At 35.6% G+C, this 19,106-nt stretch overlaps 1 protein-coding gene across 1 annotated transcript; it reads left to right on the top strand.

The window, feature by feature from the left end:
* The first annotated feature begins 204 nt into the window (after positions 1–204).
* On the top strand, positions 205–18,498 carry LOC133326315 (small G protein signaling modulator 1). The gene is made up of 14 exons (XM_061534984.1): positions 205–253; positions 11,635–12,055; positions 12,121–12,340; positions 12,399–12,620; positions 12,683–13,172; positions 13,236–13,375; positions 13,440–13,599; positions 13,669–13,828; positions 13,890–14,775; positions 14,872–15,168; positions 15,235–15,359; positions 15,419–15,598; positions 17,989–18,266; positions 18,408–18,498. The coding sequence occupies exons 1-14, from the start codon at positions 205–207 to the stop codon at positions 18,494–18,496; spliced, it is 3,717 nt and encodes a 1,238-aa protein (XP_061390968.1). The 3' UTR covers positions 18,497–18,498.
* Positions 18,499–19,106: the final 608 nt, after the last annotated feature.

Raw genomic sequence — 19,106 nt, 5'->3', positions numbered from 1 at the left:
CAACGGTAAAAAGAAAACAAAGGCAAAGAATACAAAAAGAAGAAGAAGAAAAAAAAACAAAACTCACTAAATGTATGACTTTGTTCTCTTAATGACTTTGTTGCGCTCTTGCCATAACGCGCATTCACGTTAACTACGTGAGTGTGTGTTTGTAAAATGTTTTTCTTTTGAGTGTGTCATTGTGTGAATTCCTGTTTGCTGAAAATGACTGTATTGCTATACTGGGGCAATCATGCCAAAGATGAATGTACATGTATGTGTGTGTGAGAGAGTTACTGAACATAACAGCTGGCAGAGAAAACAAAGAGCGAATATGTGTGATTTGTTTATATGTCAACGTATATCCGTGGACATCGCTGCACTAGGGCATTGTGTTTTTCTTCCATTATTTTTTTCATGCAAAAAGAAAATTGTTTAACATACAGACGCACACTAACACGTACACACTCTGCAAACTGTTGTCGTTGTAACACAACTGTGAAAGTCAAGGTTTTGTTGTTTTTGTTTCTGTTTTTGTGTTTCCTTCTTTGTCGTATTCGTTAACTGAGATTTTGTTGTTTTGCACTTGAATGGCAAATAACTGGCGATTGTTATGATGGTTCGTTTGTATTGCGTGTTAAATTTGTTGATGTCGTTATTGTTTGTTTTTACTTCGACCACTACATTTATAATACCTAGCATTATAAGTTAATTTTTGGGTGAAAGAGTGGCAGCACAACAAGAATTTTCGAATTATTTATTGAGGAACCATATGTTCATACTAGGGCACGTTTGACAGTCAATATTCAATCGAATATTTCTTCAAGAGCTTGAAAAAATATTTTTTAAAAATCCACGCCAATAGAAGAGCGTGAAAAAATATTCCTTAAAAAATCCTTAAAAAAATCTTTAAAAAGGCCGCGGATTTTTAAGGAATATTTTTTCCATTATATATTTTATATATTTTTTTTATATTTTTGCCATTTTCGCCATATTGTCTTCGACTTGATCTTTCCATCGTATTCGTGGCCTTCCCCTTCTGCGTGAACCATCAGCTGGTTCGCTTTTATATGCTGCAGCTCAATACGTCTAACAATGTCGATGCCCGTGAATAGCTGGTACAACTCATGGTTCATTCGACGGCGATATTCTCCGTCAACGCAGACCGGTCCGTAGATCATTCGGAGAATTTTTCTCTCAAACACTCCAAGAACTGCCTCTGCCTCTGCTTGCGCAAGTACCCATGCTTCAGATCCATATAACAGAACGGATAGTATCAGCGTTTTGTAGAGTATGTGTTTGGTCTGGCGGGAGGTGGCCTTGCTTTTGAGTTGTTTGCTCAGACCATAGTAGCATATGTTGGCCATCACTATCCTTCTCCGAATTTAAAAACTTATGTCATTCGTTTTGTTTGTGGCGGTACCAAGGTATATAAAACCTTAGACTACCTCGAAGCTTTAGTTCTCAAGTTCCACAGTTGGTCCGTGTCTACTGGACATCTTGTGCGTTAATACCATTAACTTGGTCTTCTCGCCGTTTACTGCCAGACCCACTTTGGCGGACTCCTTTTCAATTTGTTCAAAGGTGACTGATCCAGTGTTCGATCCATTATGTCGATGTCATCGGCGTATGCGAGTAACTTGTATTGTTTGGTGTACAGAGTGCCATTTCTGTTCACCTTTGCCTCTCGTGTGACCTTTTCCAGCAGGATGTTAAAAAGGTCACAAGACAAACTATCACCTTGTCTGAATCCTCGTTCAGTATTAAAGGGCTCCGAGAGGTCCTTTCCGATTTTAACTGCTGATCTTGGGCCAGTTAAAGTTATTCTGCATAGCCGTATTAATTTTGCAGGAATGCCAAACGCAGATATGGCTTTATACACCTCTGAACGGATAGAGTAGGTGTAATGTGTCGATGTGTTTTTCGTGGTGTTTTTTTCCAGGATTTGGCGCAAAGTGAAGATCTGGTCAATGGTGGATTTGCCAGGTCTGAAGCCGCATTGGTATGATCCAATAATGTCATTGACCATTGGCTTCAATATTTAAACTTTATATGCAATGAGACTTATTCCTCTATAGTTGACACATATCGTCTTGTCTCCTTTTTTGTGCACGGGACACAGGATGTTGAGGTTCCAATCATTGGGCATGCATTCTTCTAGTCAAATTGTACTAATCAGCTGGTGCATGCTCCTTACCGGCATCTGACCACCAGTCTTGAATAGTTCGGCCTGTAACCCATCGGCACCTGCTGCTTTATTATTCTTCAACCGATTGATTGTTATTCAGACTTCATCTTGACTAGGTGGTATACACTCTATACCGTCATCTATTATTGGTTCAGAAGTTTTTCAAAATGCTCCTTCCAGATCCTTAGCACGCTGTCTGTATCGGCCACCAGGTTTCCTTCTTCATCTCTACAGGTGGATGTGCCTGCACCAAAGCCTTCGGTTTGGTGTTTTACCCGTTGGTAGAATTTTTGGGATTTCATTCTGATTCCTGTACATCTCAATTTGCTCACGCTCACGTTTTTTGCTCTTTCTTCTGAAAATACGTTTCTCCTATTTCCTTTTCTCCCGATAGATCTCCATCGCATTACGTGTTGCTACTGACCGCAGGGTTGTCCTATACGCTGCGATTTTCACATCAGTAGCATTACGACACTCCTGATCGTACCATGGGTTTCTTGATGGTGGTCTTTGGTGCCCAAGTGTTGCTTTTGTGTCATTGTGCTTCGTCAACAAGGGGGTGCTTTCGTCAAGCAGTTGGGTAAGTTGAACGGAGTAGGCCTCGGCTACATGTTGTGTTTACAGATTTTCGACGTCGAGTTTCCGTGTTGTGTTAGATCGCATCTTTGCTGCTACATTAAGACGATTGCGAACCTTGGCTGCTACAATGTAGTGGTCCGAATCGATATTCGCTCCTCGAATCGATCAAACGTCTAAAACACTGGATAAATGCCTTCCGTCTATTACAACATGATCGATTTGATTTCTCGTTGTTCGATCGGGAGAAATCCAAGTGGCCTTGTGTATATCGAGATGCTTGAATCTGATGCTGCTAACTACCATATTTTTTGCTACCGCGAAGTCCATCAACCTCATGCCGTCGTCGGATGTTTCTTCATGGAGGCTGCGTCTGTTCTGTACAACGTGCGCACATTCCAAGTGCAGATTCGCAGATCATGGTCCTTTATACGTTTGCGGGGGTCGTCAACATTACGGGGGTTTGGTTTCTTTTTCTTTGCTTTTTCATAGTAGGTTGGGTTTTCCGAGAGTGGGCAACTAACCCGACGCCGCAACCCATTTTTTTAAAGTTCTTATGGGTGAACTCGCGGCACATATTAGCTCACTATTTCATCGGGTGATGAAAATAGCTCCCCAGGTGGCACCGCGCGGAGGTCAGTGTCCACAATTGAGATGAAAGAGGGACCAAGATAAGCCTGGACTTCGCCATGTTAAAGTCAATCAGAGCCGTTGCTTGGCATCTATCGTCACCTACGCTATATACTATAAATAGGCGTGGATTTTTTAAAGAATATTTTTCAAGGACTATAAATAGGCGTGGATTTTTTAAAGAATATTTTTCAAGGACTATAAATAGGCGTGGATTTTTAAAGAATATTTTTTCAAGGACTTCTATAGGCGTAGATTTTTTAAAGAATATTTTTTCAAGGACTTCGAAAGGCCTTGATTTTTTAAAGAATATTTTTTCAAGGACTTCGAAAGGCCAGGATTTTTTAAAGAATATTTTTTCAAGGACCTTCTACAGGCGTGGATTTTTTAAAGAATATTTTTTCAAGGACCTTCTACAGGCGTGGATTTTTTAAAGAATATTTTTTCAAGGACCTTCTATGGGCGTGGATTTTTTAAAGAATATTTTTTCAAGAACTTCTATAGGCGTGGATTTTTTAAAGAATATTTTTTCAAGAACTTCTATAGGCGTGGATTTTTTAAAGAATATTTTTTCAAGGATTATAAATAGGCGTGGATTTTTTAAAGAATATTTTTTCAAGGACTTCTATAGGCGTGGATTTTTTAAAGAATATTTTTCAAGGACTTCTATAGGCGTGGATTTTTTAAAGAATATTTTTTCAAGGACTTCTATAGGCGTGGATTTTTTAAAGAATAATTTTTCAAGGACTTCTATCGGCGTGGATTTTTTAAAGAATATTTTTTCAAGGATTTCTATCGGCGTGGATTTTTTAAAGAATATTTTTTCAAGGACTTCCACAGGCGTGGATTTTTTAAAGAATATTTTTTCAAGGACTTCCACAGGCGTGGATTTTTTAAAGAATATTTTTTCAAGGACTTCCACAGGCGTGGATTTTTTAAAGAATATTTTTTCAAGGACTTCCACAGGCGTGGCTTTTTTAAAGAATATTTTTTCAAGGACTTCTATAGGCGTGGATTTTATAAGAATATTTTTTCAAGGACTTCTATAGGCGTGGATTTTTTAAAGAATATTTTTTCAAGAACTTCTATAGGCGTGGATTTTTTAAAGAATATTTTTTCAAGGACTTCTATAGGCGTGGATTTTTTAAAGAATATTTTTTCAAGGACTTCTATAGGCGTGGATTTTTTAAAGAATATTTTTTCAAGGACTTCTATAGGCGTGGATTTTTTAAAGAATATTTTTTCAAGAACTTCTATAGGCGTGGATTTTTTAAAGAATATTTTTTCAAGAACTTCTATAGGCGTGGATTTTTTAAAGAATATTTTTTCAAGAACTTCTATAGGCGTGGCTTTTTTAAAGAATATTTTTTCAAGGACTTCTATAGGCGTGGATTTTATAAGAATATTTTTTCAAGGACTTCTATAGGCGTGGATTTTTTAAAGAATATTTTTTCAAGGACTTCTATAGGCGTGGATTTTTTAAAGAATACTTTTTCAAGAACTTCTATAGGCGTGGATTTTTTAAAGAATACTTTTTCAAGAACTTCTATAGGCGTGGATTTTTTAAAGAATATTTTTTCAAGGATTATAAATAGGCGTGGATTTTTTAAAGAATATTTTTTCAAGGACTATAAATAGGCGTGGATTTTTTAAAGAATATTTTTTCAAGGACTATAAATAGGCGTGGATTTTTTAAAGAATATTTTTTCAAGGACTATAAATAGGCGTGGATTTTTTAAAGAATATTTTTTCAAGGACTATAAATAGGCGTGGATTTTTTAAAGAATATTTTTTCAAGGACTATAAATAGGCGTGGATTTTTTAAAGAATATTTTTTCAAGGACTATAAATAGGCGTGGATTTTTTAAAGAATATTTTTTCAAGGACTATAAATAGGCGTGGATTTTTTAAAGAATATTTTTTCAAGGACTTCTATAGGCGTGGATTTTTTAAAGAATATTTTTTCAAGGACTTCTATAGGGGTGGATTTTTTAAAGAATATTTTTTCAAGGATTTCTATAGGCGTGGATTTTATAAAGAATATTTTTTCAAGGATTTCTATAGGCGTGGATTTTATAAAGAATATTTTTTCAAGGATTTCTATAGGCGTGGATTTTATAAAGAATATTTTTTCAAGGATTTCTATAGGCGTGGATTTTATAAAGAATATTTTTTCAAGGATTTCTATAGGCGTGGATTTTATAAAGAATATTTTTTCAAGGATTTCTATAGGCGTGGATTTTATAAAGAATATTTTTTCAAGGATTTCTATAGGCGTGGATTTTTTAAAGAATATTTTTTCAAGGACTTCTATAGGCGTGGATTTTTTAAAGAATATTTTTTCAAGGATTTCTATAGGCGTGGATTTTATAAAGAATATTTTTTCAAGGATTTCTATAGGCGTGGATTTTATAAAGAATATTTTTTCAAGGATTTCTATAGGCGTGGATTTTATTAAGAATATTTTTTCAAGGATTTCTATAGGCGTGGATTTTATAAAGAATATTTTTTCAAGGATTTCTATAGGCGTGGATTTTATAAAGAATATTTTTTCAAGGATTTCTATAGGCGTGGATTTTATAAAGAATATTTTTTCAAGGATTTCTATAGGCGTGGATTTTTTAAAGAATATTTTTTCAAGGACTTCTATAGGCGTGGATTTTTTAAAGAATATTTTTTCAAGGATTTCTATAGGCGTGGATTTTTTAAAGAATATTTTTTCAAGGACTTCTATAGGCGTGGATTTTTTAAAGAATATTTTTTCAAGGACTTCTATAGGCGTGGATTTTTTAAAGAATATTTTTTCAAGGACTTCTATAGGCGTGGATTTTTTAAAGAATATTTTTTCAAGGACTTCTATAGGCGTGGATTTTTTAAAGAATATTTTTTCAAGGACTTCTATAGGCGTGGATTTTTTAAAGAATATTTTTTCAAGGACTTCTATAGGCGTGGATTTTTTAAAGAATATTTTTTCAAGGACTTCTATAGGCGTGGATTTTTTAAAGAATATTTTTTCAAGGACTTCTATAGGCGTGGATTTTTTAAAGAATATTTTTTCAAGGACTTCTATAGGCGTGGATTTTTTAAAGAATATTTTTTCAAGGACTTCTATAGGCGTGGATTTTTTAAAGAATATTTTTTCAAGGACTTCTATAGGCGTGGATTTTTTAAAGAATATTTTTTCAAGGACTTCTATAGGCGTGGATTTTTTAAAGAATATTTTTTCAAGGACTTCTATAGGCGTGGGTTTTTTAAATAATATTTTTTCAAGGACTTCTATAGGCGTGGATTTTTTAAAGAATATTTTTTCAAGGACTGCTATAAGCGTGGATTTTTTAAAGAAATTTTTTCCCGAACCACTATAAGCGTGGATTTTTTAAAGAAATTTTTTCCCGAACCACTATAAGCGTGGATTTTTTAAAGAATATTTTTTCAAGGACTTCTATAGGCGTGGATTTTTTAAAGAATATTTTTTCAAGGACTATAAATAGGCGTGGATTTTTTAAACAATATTTTTTCAAGGACTATAAATAGACGTGGATTTCTTAAAGAATATTTTTTCAAGGACTATAAATAGACGTGGATTTTTTAAAGAATATTTTTTCAAGGGTTATAATAGGCGTGGATTTTTTAAAGAATATTTTTTCAAGGACTATAAATAGGCGTGGATTTTTTAAAGAATATTTTTTCAAGGACTATAAATAGGCGTGGATTTTTTAAAGAATATTTATTCAAGGACTTCTATAGGCGTGGATTTTTTAAAGAATATTTTTTCAAGGACTTCTATAGGCGTGGATTTTTTAAAGAATATTTTTTCAAGGAATATAAATAGGCGTGGATTTTTTAAAGAATATTTTTTCAAGGACTATAAATAGGCGTGGATTTTTTAAAGAATATTTTTTCAAGGACTATAAATAGGCGTGGATTTTTTAAAGAATATTTTTTTAAGGAATATAAATAGGCGTGGATTTTTTAAAGAATATTTTTTCAAGGGTTATAATAGGCGTGGATTTTTTAAAGAATATTTTTTCAAGGACTATAAATAGGCGTGGATTTTTTAAAGAATATTTTTTCAAGGACTATAAATAGGCGTGGATTTTTTAAAGAATATTTTTTCAAGGACTATAAATAGGCGTGGATTTTTTAAAGAATATTTTTTCAAGGACTATAAATAGGCGTGGATTTTTTAAAGAATATTTTTTCAAGGACTATAAATAGGCGTGGATTTTTTAAAGAATATTTTTTCAAGGACTATAAATAGGCGTGGATTTTTTAAAGAATATTTTTTCAAGGACTTCTATATGCGTGGATTTTTTAAAGAATATTTTTTCAAGGACTTCTATATGCGTGGATTTTTTAAAGAATATTTTTTGTCTTTGTGCATATGTTTGTGACAGGCAAAGGAAACGAGATAGACACATGGTTCCTTTTGAGAATATGCATAGAATCACTTTTTGAGTCGATTTATTTTTTCAAGGACTATAAATAGGCGTGGATTTTTTAAAGAATATTTTTTCAAGGACTTCTATAGGCGTGGATTTTTTAAAGAATATTTTTTCAACGACTTCTATAGGCGTGGATTTTTTAAAGAATATTTTTTCAACGACTTCTATAGGCGTGGATTTTTTAAAGAATATTTTTTCTACGACCTCTATAGTCGTGGATTTTTTAAAGAATATTTTTTCAAGGACTTCGGGCTATGTCAGCTTGCTATGTCATTTGTCCTTTAACCCTTCACATTATTTCCCCACCAATCGCAGTAGTTCTATATGTAACAGCTGATTGTATGATAATTCCCTTTACTTCTCGGTATTGCAATTAGTAATACTAAATTGGGAAAAAAGAGAGTGAGTGAGAGAGAGAGAGACAGGGAGCGGAACGAGATATGGAAAAGTTTTACTTGTTAATACCAGTTATTGTGCCAAGATTTGTTGTTTTGTTTTTCATTTCTTCTTTTGCGATTTAGTTTTAGAGGTTAGACCGATAACAACAACAACGACAGAACATCGATGTTGTTGATGATGATAAAGTAGCTGCCTGTTGGTGTTGTGGGTGTGAATGTATTTCTGTTTTCCTTTTTATCTCGATGTGTGTGTGTGAGTGGTTGTGTGTACGTGGGAGTCTCTAAGTAATGAGATTTTGATGGGTATTAATTTTGTTTTAATAGAAACAACAACAACAGCGGCAACAATAATAATAACAAGAATTAAGCTCTTACATTGATTGTTATCAATATGTCATTAGGTGCCATACCAATTGACCTTTTAGCAAAAAACACACACTCACACACATACATAATAACAAATTAGTTGGCGCTTTGTGTTTTTTTGTGGTTACTGCAATAGCAATAAATTGATAAATGGGTGGAAATAATAAGTCGCTGATGAGGATATTTGAGACAACGGAAATTGGAGTTACTATTTTGGAAAATTATTAGTCCACGACTTAGATTTGCTAAAAAAAAATATTTTAAAGTAGTTGCAGGGTAATAAAGAATTTTTCAAACATTTTTTAAAAGAATATTTTTTTTTGAAGCATAGACGAGAATTTTTAAAGAACATTTTTTTGGTTAACAGGGCAAATGTTCGCGGATTTTTTGAATAACATTTTTCACAAGCATTAGCAGGGCAATAGAAGAATATTTTTTTCAAGGGCTGTCCGAGGACCTTTCTACTATTATTAACATTTGTTTTAATTACAAACCAATTCAATGCCAATCATTACTACACTCACACACACACACAATTCTTTAGTGTACACGTGTTCTAACTTCTGTAACATTGATGATGTTCGGACATGTTGAGAATGTAGATGACATATCCTGTAACCTCTTGTAATGGCACTGACAATGATTGACACAGGTTAATGCCATGGTCCATCATAACAAGTGCTACGTGCACACACTCCCCGAACCGAGATGATGTATGTGTAGCATCGTTAAAGTCCTTCACGGACATACGTTGTCTGTATGAGGGTAATTGATTGAAAATGGTCATATCAAGGAAATTTACTTGAAAACTTCAACAAAGAAAATGGAAAATTACAAAATGCCAAGGAACAAATAAAAGGGATGGTAGGTGTCGGAATATTTTTCCAATGATTACAACAGGCATAGGCTTGAATTTTTTAAAGCATACTTTTTCAACGACTTCTAGAGGCGTGGATTTTTTAAAGCATACTTTTTCAAAAACGTCTATAGGCGTGGATTTTTTAAAGAATATTTTTTCAACGACTTCTATAGGCGTGGATTTTTTAAAGAATATTTTTTCAAGGTCTTTTATAGGCGTGGATTTTTTAAAGAATATTTTTTCAAGGTCTTCTATAGGCGTGGATTTTTTAAAGAATATTTTTTCAAGGTCTTCTATAGGCGTGGATTTTTTTTAAGAATATTTTTTCAAGGTCTTCTATAGGCGTGGATTTTTTAAAGAATATTTTTTCAAGGTCTTCTATAGGCGTGGATTTTTTAAAGAATATTTTTTCAAGGTCTTCTATAGGCGTGGATTTTTTAAAGAATATTTTTTCAAGGTCTTCTATAGGCGTGGATTTTTTAAAGAATATTTTTTTCAAGGTCTTCTATAGGCGTGGATTTTTTAAAGAATATTTTTTTCAAGGTCTTCTATAGGCGTGGATTTTTTAAAGAATATTTTTTTCAAGGTCTTCTATAGGCGTGGATTTTTTAAAGAATATTTTTTTCAAGGTCTTCTATAGGCGTGGATTTTTTAAAGAATATTTTTTCAACGACTTCTATAGGCGTGGATTTTTTAAAGAATATTTTTTCAAGGTCTTCTATGCGTGGATTTTTTAAAGCATATTTTTTTAAGGTCTTCTATAGGCGTGGATTTTTAAAGCATATTTTTTTAAGGTCTTCTATAGGCGTGGATTTTTAAAGCATATTTTTTTAAGGTCTTCTATAGGCGTGGATTTTTATACCCTTCACCACACTGTGGTACAGTGTATTAGTCTTTGTGCGTATGTTTGTAACAGGCAAAAGGAAACGAGATAGACACATGGTTCCTTTTGAGAATATGCATAGAATCACTATCTAAGTCGATTTATGCATGTCCGTCCGTCTGTCTCTCCATGTTTAATAGTGAACAAAGTACAGGTCGCATTTATGATTCGAATTGGATGAAATTTGACACACCTCATTTATTTGGCCCATGGACGAACCCTATTGAAATTGGGAAAAATCGGTTCAGATTTAGATATAGTTCCCATATATATTTCCGTCTGATTTAAGGTAAATGGTGCATCAACGTCCCTAAATATCTATCGATTTGCACGCAATTTAGCACATCGTACTGAATTAAGCCTAGAATGATGTGTGCTAAGTTTCGTGAAAATTGGTTCAGTTTTATATATAGCTTCCATATATATTTTTGTCCGATTTAATGTAAATGGTGCACCAAATACCCTATATATCTTTCGATTTGCACAAAATTTGGAACAGCGTAATTAATGAGGTCTAGAATGATGTGTGTTAAGTTTCGCGAAAATCGGTTCAGACTTAAATATAGCTCCCATATATATTTTCGTCCGATTTTAGGTAAATAGTGCACCAAAGTCCGTATATATCCTTCGATTTGCACGAAATTTGACATAGCATACTGAATTACGTCTAGAATGATGTGTGTTAAGTTTCGCGAAAATCGGTTCAGATTTAGATATAGCTCCCATATATATTTTCGTCCGATTTTAGGCAAATAGTGCACCACAGTCCCTATATATCCTTCGATTTGCACGAAATTTGACATAGAGTACAAAATGAAGTCTAGAGTGATGTGTGTTAAGTTTCGCGAAAATCGGTTCAGATTTAGATATGGCTCCCATATATATTTTCGTCCGATTTAAGGTAGATGGTGCACCAGAGTCCCTATATATCTTTCGATTTACATGAAATTTGGAACAGCGTACTGAATTGAACCTAGAGTGATGTGTGCCAAGTTTCGTGAAAATCGGTTCGGATTTCCATATATTTTTTCAACAAATTCTTTAGGCGTGGATTTTTTAAAAAATATTCTTTAAGGAATATTTTTTCCAGGACTTCTATAGGCAAAGATTTTTAAAGACTTTTATAGGCGAGGATTTTTAAGGAATATTTTATCAAGGGCTTCTATAGGCGAAGATTTTTTAAAGAATATTTTTTAAGGACATTTATAGGCGAGGATTTTTAAGGAATATTTTATCAAATACATTTTTTAAAATTTATAAATTGCAAATGTGTTCAAAAAAATATTTTTTTCATTGTCTACCCATTCCAGATGCCGAACTCAAAGAACGCCTCATAGCCTCCGTTAAGAAGGAAGTGAAACAGCTTATGGAAGAAGCTGTAACCAAGAAATACATACATGAGGAAAGTAGTTTGGTCACATCGCTATGCGGAGCCGTAGAGGCTTGTCTCAGTCATGGTCTGCGACGACGAGCCTTGGGTCTCTTTAAAACATCCTCCACCACAGCACTGATACAGAAAATTGCCAAAGCCTGTCCGGAGGCTGACTACGTGAGTCGACGTCTCTTGGAGATAGAAGTGGCCATTGAAAGTTCAACGGTGGCGGGTAAACGTTCCTGTTCGAGCAGTGATAGTATTATAAAACCAAAACTCCTCAGTAAAGGTAGCAGTAATTCGGTGACAACGATAAATACCATTTCCATGGGTTCGCCAGCAAATGGACCCGTGGTAAAGTGAGTAGGACCAAAGAGAGTTTATTTTTCGGATAATAATTAAGGAAGTTTTTTTGTGATTACAGGTACCTGTGGATTCGGGTGGCTTTATATGAAAAACGCTTATCAAAAATCATTGAGCATTTGGTTAACAATGCCAATAATTACTATGATCGGGATGCGCTGGTCGCAGATCCCGATTATGGTTCCATATTAAGTTCGTTACTGGTGGGCCCCTGTGCCTTGGAATTTACCAGGGCCAAGACAGCTGATCATTATTTTTCAGATCCACCGGCTGATGAATTGGTAAGCAAGGGTGCGAACATGCATACCTTACGCTAATTGTGTTTTGTCTGTTTCACAGATACAAAGACATCGCATAAGTTCCGGTAATCGTACCCCACCCACCTGTCATCGACCCATAATCAATTTTAAACGTAGTTTGCACACAAGTTCCGAGGATACCAGTAGTGGTTCGTTTAAGGCCAGCTCACCGGCCAGTGTGGCCAAGGACTATGTAGAGTCCTTGCATCAGAACTCTAGGACCACATTATTGTATGGTAAAAATAATGTATTGGTGTTACCGGTAAGATTTTGAAGTAATCTAAGACGATGTACATGTTTAAAGCCTCTGTTTTTCCCTTTTAGAAAGATGTCAGCGAACCCATGCCGGGCTATTTAAGCCTTCATCAGAACATCCAATCGTTGACCATTAAATGGACTCCGAATCAGCTGATGAATGGTTATACAGATAATGAAGGCTCCGATCTAACGTCGTATTGGGCCTATGCTTTGAATATAAATGTCGATGAAATTGTCTATGTCCACTGTCATCAGAATCGTGGTGAAGATACGGGAGGTACAGTTATTCTCGTGGGCCAAGACGGTGTCCAAAGACCCCCCATACATTTTCCCGAAGGCGGTCACATGCAATCGTTTCTCAGTTGTTTGGAAACGGGTCTTTTGCCCCACGGCCAATTGGATCCACCATTGTGGTCACAGCGTGGCATAGGTAAAATGTTCCCCTGGCCGAAGAGTGTACGCAGGCGTATTTTGCCCTCGGTTATGGAGTCGAGTGATGAAACACCCATCGATTATGTCTTCCGGGTGGTTAGCAAAAGTCAGCATGAAGAGTTTTGTAAGCTAAATTTTTTGACCGAAGTTCGGAAATATTAATAGAAAACTTGAATTCCCATTTTAGTGGCCACCCATCCGATTTTGGAACTGGGACGCACCAGTCCGAGACGCAAACATTTAGGCAGCTGTTCCACTACTGGGAGTAGTGGTTGCTCGAGCAAAAGTTTATCAATGGAGCAGAGCATAAATGTTGACCCACCGTTGGTGAGTAAAATGGCGGAATTTTTAGGGGGGTTCTGAGAAGCTAATTATATGTATTGCCTTTCAGATCCAAGCTAGCCAAACTGCTAGCATCGAATTGGTCTGTTCCACAATGAGACGTCAGATTATATCGAGAGCATTTTATGGTTGGCTGGCCTATTGTCGGCATTTGTCGACAGTTCGTACACATTTGTCGGGATTGGTTAATGGCAGGATAACCCCAGATTGTGAGTATAAAAATTATTTTCAGATCTAAATTTTCAAGGTTCCATAACAGGGATTTTTTTCATTTCCAGTGGCAGTCAATGAATCCGGCTTAACGAAAGAAAAATGGATAGCTTTACACGAGAACGGAGTAATAACAAGCCACGAGGAATTATTCCGCTTGGTTTACTTTGGTGGTGTGGCCCATGAAATACGCAAGGAGGTGTGGCCATATCTTTTGGGCTACTACAGGTAAGTCCTTTGCTCACTCCCCGAATAGGAAAATTTTCCAAGGTCTTTAATCTTTTTCCAGCTTTGGTTCCACCATCGAGGAACGTCAGAAATTAGACGACACCAGCAAACATTACTATGAGACCACCATGAGTGAATGGTTGGCTGTGGAGGCCATAGTACGCCAGCGAGAGAAAGAGAAAAATGCCAAGGCCATGGCCAAAATATCGGCAGAGAATAAACGTAAAAATGAGAAACAAGTTTATCGTCAAACCGAACTGGATCAGGATGATATGGATAATGATGTGTTCGATGATCATGATTTTTCGGATATTTCTGATCCGGGTATTGATTTTGATGATGATTTCACAGGGCATATTCAGGAGGAAAAAGATTCGGGTAATTGTGATGATGAAGAGTTGGTGGAGGACGAAGTTGAGGGTATGCTAAGGGAAAAGGAAGAAAATCGTCGAAATGAGGAATATGTCAAGGAGGTGGGAGAGGATACAGATGTGATTGAGGATGCAGCAGCTGTGGAGAATGAGGGAGAGGAGGGAGAGAAGGTTGAAGAAGCTTTGGAGGTTGGGGAACCTGACACAGAAGATGCAGTGGTAGAAGAAGTAACACAAGCTAAAGAGGAAATAATAGAAAACGAAGTTGACACCGCGGTTGATGAAGCTGAAGCCGAGGCTGATGACGAGGCTGCCCTGCAAGCAAATCGTGACAAAATTATTGTGGCCCTAGAGGAAATCGAACCCTTGCCCCTGAATGAACAATGTTTTGCCGAATCGGAACCCGAAAATGGCTTAACCCCCGAACAGAGCGGCATGTTACTGCTGAGCATAAAAAGTTCTCCCTCCACCTCTTCCTACGAAACAGTGGGTAATGAATTTACCGATATGGTTGAAATGACAGCCAATGAACATGACATGGACATGGAAGAAGTGGAAGTCGAAGTAGAAGAAGAAGTGGAAGCGGAAATGGAAGAAACCAATGAATCACAAGAACTCGGGAATGTTGATGAAGAAATCGGTACTGAAGCTGTGGAACAGGATGATGAGGAGGAACAAGAAGAAGACGGTCTTAGTAATGTACCCAAGAAATTCCACAGTCTGGAGGATGTACGACGAGCCTCTACAGACGATATTTATTCACAGCCCACACATGCAGTCATTATTACGGAAGCCGCTTCCATTGATGCTTTGGAGTGTACCGACGAACCCACCGATGAAACATCACGTAAAACCAGTTTAATGTCACCTATGAATGAGGATATCACCGTGGTGGCATCCTTGGATGCACTGCAGGAACCCAAATCGGCATGTGTCTCTCCAGCCAGTTCCAATGGTGGGGTGTATAGTGTAAGTGTTTCAGAGAGATTTTTAGAAGGTGTACCCAATCTCGATTTAAAATCCTTTTTTTTGCAGTGTGAATTTTTGGAAAATTTCGCTTTGAATTTACATCGCATCGAAAAGGATGTTCAACGCTGTGATCGGAACTATTGGTATTTTGCCAATGAGAATTTGGATAAATTGCGGAATGTCATTACCACGTGAGTAGCTTGGTATTTTCAGGTATGGAAGGGGTTCTCAACGATTCTGAATATTTTAGCTATGTCTGGGAACACTTGGAAGTTGGCTACATGCAGGGCATGTGTGATTTGGTGGCCCCACTTCTGGTTATTTTTGATGACGAAGTTTTGGCTTATGGTTGCTTCTGTAAGCTAATGGAACGGATGATTGAGAACTTCCCGAATGGTGGTGCCATGGATATGCATTTTGCTAATATGAGGTAAGAATACTTTGAGGGAATCATTGAATCCTTGGATTCATATTTTTCATAGATGAATAGGAATGGATTTTTTAAAGAATGTGTCATAGACCAATAGGCGTGGATTTCTGAAAGGATATTTTTTTCATAGACCAATAGGCGTGGGTTTTTGAAAGGATATTTTTTTTATAGACCAATAGGCGTGGATTTCTGAAAGGATATTTTTTTCATAGAGACAATAGGCGTGGATTTCTGAAAGGATATTTTTTTCATAGAGACAATAGGCGTGGATTTCTGAAAGGATATTTTTTTATAGACCAATAGGCGTGGATTTCTGAAAGGATATTTTTTTCATAGAGACAATAGGCGTTTCATCCGATTTCTGAAATGGTGGACCAAAGTCCCTATATATCTTTCGATTTGCATGAAATTTGACATAACGTACTGAATTGAGCCAAGACATCACAAGTTTCGTGAAAATCGGTTCAGATTTAGATATAGCTCCCGTATATAGTTTCGTCCGATTTTATGTAAATGGTGCATCAAAGTCCCTATATATCTTTCGATTTGCACGAAATTTGGCATAGCACACTGAATTAGGTCTAGAATGATGTGTGTCAAGTATCCTGAAAATCGGTTCAGATTTAGATATAGCTCCCATATATATTTTCGTCCGATTTAATGTAAATGGTGCACCAAAGCCCCTATATATCTTTAGATTTGCACGAAATTTGGCATAGCGCACTGAATTAGAGATATAGCTCCCATATATAGTTTCATCCGATTTTATGTAAATGTTGCACTAAAGTCCCTATATATCTTTCGATTTGCACGAAATTTGGCATAGCGCACTGAATTCGGTCTAGAATGATTTGTGTCAAGTTTCCTTAAAATCGGTTCAGATTAAGATGTAGGTGCCATACATATTTACGTCCGATTTAATGTAAATGGTGCACTAAAGTTCCTATATATCTTTCGATTTGCACGAAATTTGGCATAGCGCACTGAATTAGGTCTAGAATGATGCATGTTAAGTTTCCTGAAAATCGTTTCAAATTTAGATATAGCTCCCATATATATTTTCGTCCGATTTAATGTAAATGTTTGCACTAAAGTCCCCATATATCTTTCGATTTGTACGAAATTTGGCATAGCGCACTGAATTAGGTCTAGAATGATGTATGTTAAGTTTCCTGAAAATCGTTTCAAATTTAGATATAGCTCCCATATATATTTTCGTACGATTTAATGTAAATGGTGCACCAAAGTCCCTATATAATTTTCGATTTGTACGAAATTTGGCATAGCGTACTGTATTAGGTCTGGAATGATGTGTGTTAAGTTTCCTGAGATTCGGTTCAGATTTAGATATAAGTAAATGAGGCATCAAGAACTCAAAATGTGGCCGATATGCACAAAACATACTGAAATTAGTATAACCTAACGTGTGACAAGTTTCGATGAAACGGTTTAGATTTCGATATAGCTTTTATATATATTTTCCTCCGATTTTATGTAAATGGTGGACCAAACTCCTCATGTTTATCAGATGTTTATCCAAATAATCAACGGGTGTCCGATTGGTTATAATAGGCGTGGATTTTTCAAAGAATATTTTCAAGGACTATTTTTATACCCTACACAACTATGTTGTCAGGGTATTATAGCTTTGTGTAGCCTCAAGAGTTTGTAACGCCGCGAAATATAAGTCCTAGACCCACCTTTAAGCATACCGATCGTCATATCTCGACTAGCTGAGTCGATCTTTGTAAACACGATACAGGCCACAGTTATGGACCAATCTTCACGAAATTTTGCATGTAGGAAGGGTTCGACCCAATGAAGACCGCTATTGTTTTTGGTAAAGATCGGTTAATATTTAGTGGATGAAATGGACCAAATACTTGTTTTTTGTCGGTTTTTCTGGTCGCTTCAGAGGCCGCAATTATGGCCCAAATATCTCGGATTGGGCCAAAGAATAAGCATGCCTGCTTTGATAAAGATCGGTCAATATTTATTTGTGAAAAATGACAAAATTTGTATTCTATAGCGTATATATTAACTCCTGAAGGACATAGAATGGAGAAGTTGTATATCCAAGATATTGTTATTTTGTGATTCTACAATTATAAGCCGAACATCACAACACAACCCACGGTGAAGGGAATTTGGATAAGTAATTAGAAGGGTTGTACTGAACATTAGTAATATTCGGAAAATGTGTCAGTGTATGGAAGAGGTGCTATTCTAGTCGGACTATCACGAAATATTACCCAGGTTCGGAATAAAAATCTGCAGAATGATAGAGTTCTGTGGTTGTTGTATCGTATGGTCGGCCCCGTCCGATTATACTGCTTCGCTCACTGGTTTAAAGATTAGTTTTAATAATATATTTTGTATTTTTATTTCAGATCCCTAATCCAAATTTTGGATTCGGAAATGTACGATTTAATGGATTCGAATGGTGACTATACCCATTTCTATTTCTGTTATCGTTGGTTTTTGTTGGATTTCAAACGCGAACTGGTCTATGACGATGTCTTTGCCACATGGGAAGTAATATGGGCGGCGAAGCATGTTGCCTCCGGACATTTTGTACTATTTTTGGCATTGGCTTTATTGGAAACGTATCGAGATATAATACTATCAAATAGTATGGATTTTACGGATGTCATCAAGTTTTTCAATGGTAAGTCCCAAGACCGTGGAAATTAAAAAAATATATAAATAAATAAAAAAAATTAAACTATTTTATTAAATATACAACTATTAATTGCTTTTATATTTATTTATGTATATATATTCATTTTGAATTTGTTCTCCTTTACAGAAATGGCGGAACGTCACAATGCCCAATCAATATTGCAATTGTCGCGTAGTTTAGTCCTGCAATTGCAGACAATAATTGAAAATAAATAAATTATTTACTACCACAAAAATCGAGACAAAAACATTTGAAACACACAAAAATGTTGAAAAAAAAATCTACAACAACATGGATAAAAAAAGAGAAAATAACAACAATTATATATTAGAATATACTACAAATAAAAACAACAACAACAAAATATTTATAATGGGAAGAAAAAAGATACTATATATACAACAAATAATATAATACTCATATATAAAAATATACATACATACCTGCATATATATAGACAAACAAAATATAGATGAATTCAACGGCAACAACAACAACCAAAGTAGAGTAGTTTACAAACACCACCAAACCTGTAGAACCAAAATAGAAAAAAATGGAAAACATGTTTTACAAACATTTGTAGTGAAATCACAACTCAAACTCTTAGCTGGCCCAGAAGAGCCAAAGGAAAAAATATTCTCTTCCATATAATTGTTCTTTTCCAAATATTTAATAATATGTTTTATTGGTTTGTTGAATACATTTTTTTAGTGGAAGGAAGGAATTTGTTATGTTATGGAAAATGCATATCATTAAATGATTCAAATCCAAAGAGAGCGACAGAGAAAATTAAAAGAAACTAAGTGTTGAAAATTCAAGGGAACC

The sequence above is a fragment of the Musca vetustissima genome, unplaced genomic scaffold, assembly GCF_032173495.1.
Source record: "Musca vetustissima isolate MV318-11 ecotype Yass unplaced genomic scaffold, APGP_CSIRO_Mvet_v1 utg12681, whole genome shotgun sequence".
NCBI lineage: Eukaryota > Metazoa > Arthropoda > Insecta > Diptera > Muscidae > Musca > Musca vetustissima.
Note: the sequence above shows the minus strand (reverse complement) of the source record. Positions and strands in the feature narration are given on the sequence as shown.